This window comes from Vanacampus margaritifer, chromosome 6 (genome assembly GCF_051991255.1).
Source record: "Vanacampus margaritifer isolate UIUO_Vmar chromosome 6, RoL_Vmar_1.0, whole genome shotgun sequence".
Lineage (NCBI taxonomy): Eukaryota > Metazoa > Chordata > Actinopteri > Syngnathiformes > Syngnathidae > Vanacampus > Vanacampus margaritifer.
The window spans coordinates 9,880,088-9,892,867 of NC_135437.1; the positions used below are offsets into that span (position 1 = coordinate 9,880,088).

Below are 12,780 nucleotides of genomic sequence, written 5' to 3' on the forward strand. Positions count from 1 at the left end.
ACCCAGCATGTTTTCCCTGATGTTTGTGGGATCTGGGTTGAAAAACTAAGAAGGCATTTTTCAAACCCGGCAACGACAGACTGTCATCTGTGACAGTGCTCTAGTTTATCGCGCTGTAATCTCATCTATAAATTTGTCCTACATGACAGATGGATTCATTCAAAAGGAAGCGTTTTGGCTTTCTGCTGTTCCATTACTCCATCATTCTACTGTCTGAGGTGACATTGAAATAATGGGGACCCTTGTCCATATGAGATCTGCCCCACAGTGTTGCTATTGTAATAGCCTTTTCATTTAACTACTTTGTTTTACAGAACATCAAGTATAGTTAGTACAGAGTAAAGGCTGCCTTTTTGACCACCTTACATCTCAGTCATTCCTAAGACGTCTCGACACATTCAACCTTGATATTGTATCAACTTTTTTATTGTGTCTACTGAGCTTTAATGCCAGTTTGCATCAGTGTTAAAACCATACAGACATGGGTGGTGTCTGGTCGGTGCTGGATTTCACGTTCCTTTCTTTTCTTTGGTCCTTCCTCGGGTCTCCTGACGGCCTCGCGACTCTGGCTGGAAGTGTTCGGTTTAGGTGAATGCTATGGGATTTTTTAATAGGTTTTAGGTGAAAAAAAAGAAAGAAAAAAAAACATACAGACAAACAGCATAATTGTCATGGTTAACTGGCATTGTCCTCAGGCTCTTGTCTTTATCTTGCTTTAGTACTCTAAAAACATTCCCTCTTTCCATTGTAACGCGCTGAATTATATTTCACCAAGGGCTACAGACTACTAAGCATTCACATCCCACTGCTTCTTTTGTGTTGCTATATAGTCAGAGGTCCAGCGAAGCCTGACAGCTCATAATAAACGGCCAGAACTAAATTACTTTTACCGATGCGTGGCATGAAGATGAAGTAGTCTCTTTCCCACATCTCGGCAGTACGAACCTGACCTGGAGGGACATGCAGCACCTGGTGGTGAGAACGGCCCGACCCAAACATCTCAGCGCAGGAGACTGGAAGACCAATGGAGTTGGACGCAGAGGTAGTACTGACCGACTGACTGACTGCACAAGCTTGTGTAGTCCAAGCTCCGTTTGCATCATTTTTACTATCCTCCTCTCGTAACAGTACAGGTACAATTGGTCACAATAATGGTGGGAAGAGATTTGAAATGATTTGTCTTGGTGTTTGGAGACTTTTATATGAAACTATATATTACTGTCACAGATGATGATAGGCTGAGTATTCTCAGAGTTTTATCTGTAGAGTCAAGACAAGAAAATCCCTGAACTTGATGGGCTTGTGAATCTCTTTTCTACCAACCACAATAATCTCAGAATACTGGGGTTCGCTATTGTAGTTTTTTTTCCTGCTAAATCACCATTAATGGTTAAAAGGGTGTTTATTGCAGTTTGTTTGTGCCTCTGATATTGCAATAGAAACCAAGCATGCACTTGTAATTAATTACTTAAAAAGACCGAAATAATTTGCATTTGAACAATTATTATTCTGAGTTCTGACTAACTGATAGATCAGGGGTGGCCAAGTTTGGTCCTCGAGAGCCACAGCCTGTTTTCCATGTTTCTCTCCAGTAACACACCTGATTCATGATCAGGATCGTCAGGCTTCTGCAAAGCTTGCTGATGAGCTGATTATTAGATTCTGCTGCGCTGAAGGAGGGAGGAGACAGTCCTCCAATAAATACGACCACGTAGGTCGTTTTGAAAAGGTGCCAAATTACGACCAAGTGTTGCGTATTTTAGTATGCGACCTCTATTGGCCATGTTAGATAGCGTAAAAATCCAAAAGCGAAACTCGAACCCGGTCCGTCAGATAAGTGTTTAGCTGAATGAGCTATTTGGCCAATGATTGAATCCTAACCCTTGTTTTGTTGACTACATGTTTTCTAGCGGTGGTCAACGTGTTTCTTTTTCTATTAAGTGTTCCATGTAAAGACGTAACGTGTATTGGACAATCTCACTGAAAGCCTCATTCTGACCCCAACCATTAGTCTGACAGCCAATAGACATACATGTGAACACACACACACATTAAAAACACATATTATTACCGACCAGTTAGCTGAGTAAGATAATCATTCGTTTTCCGTCCAGTCAACCCAGGTTCGATTCCCATTGCTTTTTTTTTCGCTATTTAACATGGCTGATAGAACATGGCCGAAAGAGGTCGCTAAACTACAATATGTGGTGGTATTTTGGTAAAACGACCAATATGGTCGTTTTTGTTGGAGAGACATGGAAAACGGGCTGGATAGTGGCTCTCGAGGACCGAACTTGGCCACTCCTGCGATAGATTTTACTGTCCAGCGTCATCTATTCTCTTGCGTTTCTTATCTTTTACTAAATTCACTTTAAAACACACACATACATGCACATGCAGTTTTATTCTGTTGCTGCCAAAAACATGTTGCTAGCTAGTGCTCTGTTAGCTGTTGATGTTTGCTGACCAAGTCGTTAATTAGCTGAGGTCGTAATTACCTGTATACATATACAGTAGTTCAAATAGTATAGGTAATTTTAACCTCTGGTGGTCAGTGTGAAAGTGGCTTAAACGTGTGAAAATAAATAAATAAAAATACCATCCACACATTTATCTATCCAGCTTGTTAGCTGACTCGAGTAACCCTAAATCCCACAGTGAGCCACTCATACGGATACGGACTCCTGGATGCTGGAGCAATGGTGGCTTTAGCGCAAAACTGGACCAGAGTGGGGCCACAGCACCAGTGTGTTCACACAATGCTCACACAACCAAGGTGAGCGTCGAACACATCAGTCAGTCACCATTTTGCCCCTCAGGAGTGGCACTGATTTGTGTAGACACGCGCCATTAAGCCGTCTTGTCAAATCTGCAGAGACATCGGGAGTAGGCTGATGTTCAGTAAGAGCGTGGATGCCTGCTGGGGACGGCCTGAATACGTCAGCTCTCTGGAACACGTTCAGGCTCGTCTCACTCTGCTCCACAACCAGAGAGGCAAGCTGGCTATTCATCTCGTCAGTCCACTGGGCACGCGCTCTACCCTCTTGTTTCCCAGGTACACAATCAAACACTGCGTACTGGTTAGTCCAGGGTTCATTCTGAATGGAACTGATGCATTTCACAACAAACAGCTATCTAAGTGAATGTTTGCTTGTTTTTTATGTTTTATAATTTATTTATTATTATTTTTTAATTCTGGAGAGCTCAGTATTGTTCATTCGGTAATTTTACCGATTTAACATGTCATCATCATTGCTCTCTTTTTTATTTTTTTTAAATATTTTTTTTATTTATTTTGTATGTGGGTGAGTATGTGTATGTGCGTGCGTGCGTGTGAGTGTGTATTCATTAGTTCACCTAAAACCTATTAAAAAATACCATACCGTTCACCTAAACCGAACACTTCCAGTTTGTTTGTTTTTTAGATGGTAAGATAAGATAATAAGTAATAAAATTAGGTGTGGCAGGCGATTACAATTTTTCATCGTAATTAATCGCATGACTTCAATAGTTAACTCGCGATTAATCACAAATGTTATATCAGTTATGAAATGTACAATAAAGTAGTTTTCATACCCTTTTTAACATAAAAGTGAAAAATGTTAAAATTAATAAAAATATAAATCTTTTCGTCATTGATACAGTCATTTCATAAAAAATCATAAAATTGAGTTCACATTAAAAAGATGTACTCTGTACGGTAATAAACGAGTGTGATATTGATTTGTGTTGACTGTTGAGGTCATTATCTGCCACTAGATGGCATAATTGTATTTGTAAGACATTGGTGACAGATCTGTGCATTTTTTCATATTAGGAGCCATCTTTAACGAAGTAACTTGTGAAATTCTGCACATTTTTAAAATTGTAAAATACAACTTGACCTCAGTTTTCACAAATATATGCATTATTATTAAATGTATTACTGCCGAATTTTGACTTGGATGTAAATTCTCCCAGTACAGGCTTTCCAAGTAAGGGGCGGTCATTAATTGTGTGTTAAAAAAAATGTGTGGTGTTAGAGGAACTTTAAATGAACTCAAAATGATCGCACTAATTTTGAAACCCCTAAATGAAATATATTAAAATACAATCCTTTAATGAAGTTTTATGTATTCACATAAACCACAGAAGTACAACATAAACTACTTGTAAGTAGTTTTGAGACACAGTATATGATATAATTTACATACAATATGTAAAATTTATGGGATAGCACCAGACCCTTGGGGAACCCCACAAGTGATCTTCAATAGTTTTTTGTTGGTATGTTGTTGAAATGCAAATAATGATGTCTCTTACCCAAATAACTTTTTCATCCATTTACATCCTAAACTTCTCATGTCATATCTCTCTTATTCATTAATATGATATGATCTATCGTATCAAATGCTTCTGTTAATCTATGAAAATCCCAACCATAAATTCTTTATCTTTATTACCCTGTTTTTCATTCTGATGCAGAGAAAAGTAACCCTATTGCTATTCTTGCAGGCCCAACGACTTCTCCACTGAGGGCTTCAACGACTGGGCCTTCATGACCACCCACTCGTGGGATGAGGATCCTCAAGGGGAATGGACTTTGGAAATAGAAAATGTTGCCGCTAATAACCGTGACTACGGTAAGCCTAATTGCCGTCCATTGTCAATTAGCTGCATCACATCACGACACCCATCCACAATTCGAACCTGCCTTTGTGGACCGGCCTTGCATGGGCTTTTTTTTTTTTCTCCAGGTACTCTTACCTCCTCTCACATTCCAAAAACATGCGTGGCAGCATAATTCAATCTGAGTGGTTGTTTTGTCTTTACATATATGCTCCCATGACTGATTGGTGACCAATATGGGAGATGTCTCCCTCTTTCACCAGAAGTCAGCTCGCACCCTGGGGGAAAAAAACTGTAGAAAATAGAGTATGATTGGAGGAACCACTTCACAAAAGTAGAACACGTATATGTCACAAGGTTGAACTGTTAACAGAAGGGAGGAAAAAATATTGTGAAATGTTAACTCTATCTGCGGTGTGCTATGGCAACAAGCCAGTAAAAAAGCAATGGGTGGCCTTCGTTGTGAAGTCGCACACAAATTCAAAAGACAAAACCTCGCTCCTGCTAACAGCCATTAAATCTTGTCATTAAAACACAAAATAAATCTGAATAATTAACAAGGTTGTCTAAAACGATTTTTCATATCATATGTGTTATATAGAGCAGTGGTCCCCAACCACCGGGCCGCGGACCTGTACCGGGCTATGGACACCTTTGGACCGGGCCGCGTCGGGCCGCACAGTTGAAAGAATAAAAAAAACTTACTGTACTTCCGGTTAATTGATTAGCCGAGGCTTAAAAAGATTTTATTTTGAAAAGTGGCCAGATTCTCTCTGTTTACGACGGACTCTTGACACATTTCAAGATGCTAATTATCTCAGTCGCGTTTTGTTACCCTTGTTATGGTAGTGAACTTGCGTTTGTTGTCGTAGCCTTTTATTAATCAGCCGACGAACAGCCAAGCACCCACTGGGTTGCCGGTCCGCCAAAGTTGTGGACATATGTGAACCGGTCCGTGGTGAAAAAAAGGTTGGGGTCCACTGATATAGAGGATCACTTTGGATGACGGGACTGTACCATTTTTTTTTGCCTCATGACTCAGATGACCAAAGGGACCAAAACATGTTTTGGTCTGGATTTGCAGCTAAACTAAACGGCGATTGGTCAGCACGTGCCACCTATCAACAAAGTGTTGTTGAACTCATTATTATTTTTTTTTGCATAATCCTGATAGTTAACTGACGTCAATGAAAATATTAGCCTCAAAGTAGACATGAGTATGTTTGTACACGGAGTACAAGTCTCTCAGCAACACATTATGAGAATTGAGGCCAGAAGAAGTTTTGTATTCGACTCTTATCTGTATTGACTGAAACATATCTACTGAGTGACCTTTTCTGCCTCCTGAGATGGAACACATGATAATATTATTTCCTGCCTCATTGGGCGATTGTTGTCTTGTTTTCTCATGGTCAGATCTTGTATTTTTGTTGTCGCTTTTTGTGTATGTCACATTTAATCAGCACCACCTTTCCAAGCTTTGCCGCCTACCGTTTTCTTATGTAGAAATAAAGATTGTGCCTTTCCTTTCATGTCAGGCAATAACAACCGCAGCCGTGTTGCATTATGCCAACGTGTTGTTATCTTCCCGACTGGGATATTGTCTGCTGAAGGGCAGTCGGTGGGTTATTATCTGCAACAATGCCCGACCTTTTCGTCCACCTACAAAAGTAAGGAATAAGGAATTATGGCACTAAGAAACAAGAGTGTGGCTGCATGATGTTTCTGACAATATGTCAAATTGAAAATGGCCACATTTTGCCACCTGCCCTGAAATATTATCTCATCCACCATAGGAACCTTTTTAAAATTCCTCCTTTTCAGAGGAAATAATCCAGCAATATCACAACACACATTTACTTCCTCCTCGGTGTCCTGATTACACATTTCACAACATTTTGTTTTGCATCAAAAATGGCACTGACTAAAAGAGAGCCCACCTTATTTACACAGAATTTATCAACAGCAGCAATATTCCACCCCAGCGTGTGAAATTATGCTTTATGTGTGCCAATCGTTTTATTTATTTATACATTTGACACTGATACTGATAAAAGAGCCTCAGTGCCGTTTACTGAGAGCAGCTGGGCGTGACAGCAATATGATTTTTCTGGCCTCAAACAGTTGCAAGGAGCTCATGCTGTGTTCAGAATAATAGCATAGAATAATCGGCGAGTAAAGCTCAAAATCCTTGAAATAGCTTTTACGTCCGCACGCCCAAATCCATTGGGAACGCTGCACACTCATTCCAAGTCAAAGCATGAAGGGAAATGCATCAAATGTGTTATTCCTTTTCAAACATGGCACTCTGCATTTTTCTTCACAAGCTTAACATTTGCGAAACTAAAACATAAATGAAGACTGTGCTTCGTAATATGTGCTAACCAAACGCAGCAGTAAGCTAGCTGCTCTTGTTTCTTACATCATGCAATTATGCTACATTCACATTAGTAAATCAGTTTGGACTAATTCGTTTAAAAAGTGTTTCCTGGTTGTGATTGAATCACTTTGGTCGCACATAATACATTGATGTTGCAGTAAATGTGTTGAATCAACATGATTCTTTTAAACAATCTTAACACAATTTAAATATTTGGATGTGACGAGCAATAAGCAAGTGAGAGAGAAAATCATGTCAGCTAAACACAAAATGGTTGTGTAGGAACGATGAACACGTTCAAATTAAGTAAATTCAGAGTTTTTTTTATCTTTTTTTTCCCAGTGATATAGACCGATTATCGGCCGGGCCAATTATCGGCCTTTTTACGAATCTGAAAGCCGATAAAGCTGGTAACTCACTGAGCGGTGAATGCTTGCAAAAGTTGCTAATTTAGGGTTTTTATCAGGATTTGTAAGATGTTAACTGACAGCTTTGACTTGTCGCAAAGACATTTCGATTCAAACATATTCTGACCATTTTTCACTGTCTGCGAAGATCTTTTGAAACCTTTTTCAAACTCTGATGAAAAAATAGATATAATTAGCTACATTGGCATGCATTTGTTGCTCAGTGAGATACAGGGAACTTTCCATTTATGGATTTATTAACATTTTATTTTTATTTTTTAATTATATATGTATGTGTGTGTATATATATATATATATATATATATATATATATATATATATATATATGCTGATGCTGAGAACTCCCTACACTTTTTATTTTATTTTTTTTAAGAAAGAAAGAAAGAAAGAGAAAGAAATTCTGTTTATTTACAATAGAAAACTTTAGGGAACTATTTACTTGCTTAGGTTTCAATCAGCTGATGATTTTTTGTTCAAATTTTTAAACAAAGATGTCAATTATTTTTATGTTTAAAATTAAAAGATTTTTTGTTATGCTAATATTTTGTCTTTTACTGCTAATGAATATCGGCTTGAAAAATCGGTCTCCTTGATTACCGGCCTTGAAAAAAACATTAGTTTCTCGATAAACAAAACGATAGCCTTAAGGAATGGCAAGACCATCATCCAGTTAAATCAATCAATCAAAACTCTTGTTTTTGAGTTGAAGCCAACAATTACCTTGCTTTTTCTTCACTTTCTTTGGCGGAGTACAAGTTGCAATGTTCTCTGTGCAGTTTTGAAATATTAATACTATGAACGCAACTATTTGTTTACTCTCTGAGACGTTTTAAAATTCTCTCATCAGTATCCTCCCTCTACTCTCTTTCAGGAGTGCTGAGTCAGTTCACTCTGACTCTGTGGGGGACGGGTTCCAGTGTGGTCAGCCCCTTGTCGTCGGACTTCCCTCGGCCCTCCAACAACAGCTGCAAGACGTTTGATGCCCAGCAGATCTGCATCGGTGAGAGCATCATGCACGCTCTAAAAACAGTTGGGTTAAAAAAAAAAATTTAAAACAATTATGGGTCAAAAAAGGACCAATCCTCTACTTGGGTCAATTTGACCCAACTTTCAAGAAATGTTTTTTTTTGTGTGTAAAACAACTCGTAAATATTGGTCAGATCCTCATTCTGTATAAAACAACCCAGAAAGTTGGGTCAAATTGACCCATTAAGTGGACCGGTCCATTTTTCATCCATAATTGGGTTACTTTTGACCCAACTGTTTTTAGAGTGTAGGAGAAGCAACTGCTTATGTGGGCTAGATGGCAGGAAAATGTCCGCACTCTCTCTAGCATGCTCGTTTATATTCCAACAAACTAAAATAATGTGTGATTAATTATAAAGCGATGAAGGTGATTTTACTTTTTCCTCATCACATTACATGTTTGTACAGGTATAGTTCGCACATTAATCCACTAAAGACTACTAGTTCTAGTTTCAATCACAAACAAACTCACAAAAACACATGTGGAAGCTAATGATCTAAACAAGGATTATGTCTGCTTAACGCACAAAATTGCACTCTTTGCGTGTTCTAGGAAGAGATATGCACAAGTTAGTAAGGGGTTTTATTCAATCCAATTAGAGAGAAAGGCAATTACTTCCAAAAGAAAAATGTATGAATTCCTTCTTTTATTTTCAACATTGAACTAGAATTTCTTTTAATTCTGTTAATACTCATATTACTATTTTTCTCAGGATCAGGAATGTTTTTTTTGTTTGATTTGATCCAACATTAACAAATATATGAATTGATCAATAACAATATATATATCATTTTCTATCAAATAATAACTGGCCTTCTAGAGCCCTTACTGATCAGAGCCCAGATAGCTTTAATATTATTTTTATTTTCTAGTAGTTTAGTATAATTAGATTTTTTACACATCCTCATGTTCCTCAGTAATTTATTCTTATATTTCTTATATTTACTTTCTGTTTCTTTAGTTTTTATATTGTATACAGTGCTGCTCAAAAGTTTGTGTCAATTTAGCGTTGCCCAATGAGATGTCATCTTTTTGAGTCTGGTAATTCTGGGATGAATATCAAGGCTAACAATTGTATGGAGGAATTCTCCTGGATTCTGCTATTTGGATTTTTTTTATATATATATATCAAAATACACTATGTTCAGTTCCCATTTGCCCAAAATATAAACCAGCCCATGAACTTTGGTCCATTGGACTCACTCAGGAACAACACTGGTCATCTTAGTGAACACATTTTTGCCACTTGAGCAATCACGTAACTGAAAGTCCACAGCAAGCATTAGCTTGCTACTCAAAAACGTGAAAGTCAAGACTAGAAATAATAAGTAAAAGTAGATAATTTTTCACCTCATCATCAACAATCAGAAAGTTATTTACAAGCTATCCTATGTATTTAATACTCAATTTTCAAGGCGGTTACACTCCAGACCATCCCCCAAATAAACAAAGTCAGTAGCATCCAAATATGTATGGCATTATTTACACTAAACACTGAAGAAATGACACTTTGACACAATGAAAGGTCTGTGTTCATTTATTGTGCCGTCAAAAATTACTCAATTTATAGCCATTAATCACGAACCCCTTAGCAACAAAAGTGAGTACACCCCTAAGCGGAAATGTCCAAATTGAACATTTTCCCTCCCCGGTGTCATGTGACTCACACTCTAAAAAGAGAATTGTTGAACCAATTTAAGATTACAAATTGAATTGTTGACAAATTAAAAAAAAAAAAATGCTTTAATTGGTAACACACAATGGAATTAAGTTTGTTTGTAATATATTTACGTGAATTAAATTAATCCAAAGTGACTGCAATCCAAAGTATTAAATTCAATAAACTTTTCTAACAAGTGGTTGTTGGCCATATTCAATTCAAAGGAGATGTGCAGTCAACCGTGATATAGTGAGGGACGACCAATGACAATGCAAGATTTTTTTTTTTTTTAATAATTGTGTAAATCCCATTAATGAAACATCTGCGTGCTGTTTTTTTTTTTGTCTCGTTCATGCCACAGAATGCAGCCCGGGCTTCTCCCTCTTCCTCCAAGGTTGCGTCAAGTTGTGCCCACCCGGTTTCACGTCGGGGCCGCAACTCCTCAATCTGTCTCTGGAGAACTGGGTGGACTTGTCTTCAGTACAAGCCTGCCTCCCGTGCCACCCCAGCTGTCTCACCTGCTTTGCCACGGGGCCCGCCGACTGTCTGTCCTGCCCCCCTCACAGCCGCCTGGTCCTCACCTCCTGCCTGCACCAGAACCAAGTCCAGCGCAAATCTCCTGTTGCTGGCGGAGATCCCGAAGGAGAAAATCCAGCGGCGGATGACGACGATGAAAGTGGAGGCGGTGGGGACCCGCCTGACCCTGGCTCGTCTTCTCCGCTTCCCGCCGTCGTGGCGGTGCTCAGCTGTGCCTTCATCCTGACGGCCTTCGCTGGAGTTTTTCTCACACTGCAACTGCGCTCGGGCAGAGCTTCTTCTGGCCGCAGGACCAAACTGCCCGACAGACGCGTGGGCTTCGGTTTCAGCCTGGGTCGAGGGCAGAAGAGGGAGGCTCGCATATGTTACAAGGGGATCCCCACTGTGTGGGGGGACGAGGACATGACCGCCTACGAGTCTGAATCAGACAGCGAGGAAGTGGACAGCCGCAGCGAAAGGACAGCTTTCATCAAGACGCAGAGCGTCATCTAGCCGACGCCTGCTGTCGTGATGGGCTTTCTGGTCCCAAGATACAGGGGTCCTCGGTTTTCGACACAATTCCAGAACCCAAATTTGTAAATCACAACATATTGTAGTTTATCATCAACCTAGGCTGTTCTGGTAGCAAGATGGGAAATACAGTCTGAAAAACACTTTGAGGCCATAAGTACAGGGTGTTCCTAAACATTTGATATCAATTGAAATATGAAAGTCTGCTCCAGTGTAACAGGACAGTTTAACCCTTTAAAGCGTCTGAGGACAGATTAACCCCCGGGTTAAAGTGTCCTAGGACAGATTAACTCTTGAGGGTTACAGTGTCCTAGGACAGACTAACCCCCGAATTAAATTGTCCTAGGACAGATTAACCCCTGAGGGTTAAAGTGTCCTAGGACAGATGAACACCCGGGGGTTAAAGTGTCCTAGGACAGATTAACTCTTGAGGGTAACAATGTCCTAGGACAGACTAATCCCCGGGTTAAATTGTCCTAGGGCAGATTAACTCCTGAGGGTTAAAGTGTCCTAGGACAGATTAACCCCTGAGGGTTAAAGTGTCCTAGGACAGATGAACACCCGGGGGTTAAAGTGTCCTAGGACAGATTAACTCTTGAGGGTAACAATGTCCTAGGACAGGCTAATCCCCGGGTTAAATTGTCCTAGGGCAGATTAACTCCTGAGGGTTAAAGTGTCCTAGGACAGATGAACCCCTGGGGGTTAAAGTGTCCTAGGACAGATTAACCCCAGGTTAAAGTGTCCTAAACCAGATGGCAGGAGTTCATCTGTTCTAGGACACTTTAACCCTCAGGAGTTTATCTGTCCTAGGACACTTTAACCCGGGGGTTAATCTGCCCCAGGATACCTTAAACCTCTGGAGTTAATCTGTCCTAGGACACTTTAACCCGGGGGTTAATCAGACCCAGGACACTTTAACCCGGGGGTTAATCTGCCCCAGGATACCTTAAACCTCTGGAGTTAATCTGTCCTAGGACACTTTAACCCGGGGGTTAATCTGCCCCAGGATACTTTAAACCTCTGGAGTTAATCTGTCCTAGGACACTTTAACCCGGGCGTTAATCTGCCCCAGGATACCTTAAACCTCTGGAGTTAATCTGTCCTAGGACACTTTAACTCCCGGGTTGAAGTGTCGGGAGGGTTAATCTCTCCTGTTTCACCTTGTTGTCTTTTACATTACAAGTGACTACATAATGAAATTGAGATTTGAAATGGATAGAGCTTTTATAACATAGTTTAATAGTATTTTTTTTTACACATGCTGTCATGAGATAATTTGAGCTAGAATTGGCTGTTAGATTTCGAACACCATATTTAAAACGTGATAACTGAATTGTGCCTTCTTTTATTGTTACACCACTGCTCAAACTGATTTGTTCGTACCCTGGAAGACATCCTTTGTCAGGAACTGAGGACCCACTGTCACAATTTCAGACACCACGCCAATGCCAACACGTTAAGATATCATTTGGATCTTGCGGGGGAGCTAGCAAAACGTTGGCCTTACCAAATGCATCCTTTTTTTTTATTGCGTATTTATTAACATCTATTTATTACTTTTTTCATTAAGAAATCCGTAATCACATATTTATGTCACGGGAAGATGGATTAAGGAGAGAGGCCACAGTTT

General features: G+C 39.7%; 1 protein-coding gene across 1 annotated transcript in view; it reads left to right on the forward strand.

Annotated features, from left to right (window-relative positions):
- furinb (furin (paired basic amino acid cleaving enzyme) b) overlaps positions 1-11,559 on the forward strand; it is a 73,255-nt gene extending 61,696 nt beyond the window's left edge. The window contains exons 11-16 of the mRNA XM_077569226.1: positions 939-1,042; positions 2,659-2,776; positions 2,876-3,055; positions 4,495-4,622; positions 8,288-8,416; positions 10,465-11,559. Of these exons, the coding sequence (XP_077425352.1) occupies positions 939-1,042; positions 2,659-2,776; positions 2,876-3,055; positions 4,495-4,622; positions 8,288-8,416; positions 10,465-11,132 (1,327 nt within the window). The 3' untranslated portion in view covers positions 11,133-11,559. The remainder of the gene's footprint in view (positions 1-938; positions 1,043-2,658; positions 2,777-2,875; positions 3,056-4,494; positions 4,623-8,287; positions 8,417-10,464) is intronic.
- Positions 11,560-12,780: the final 1,221 nt, after the last annotated feature.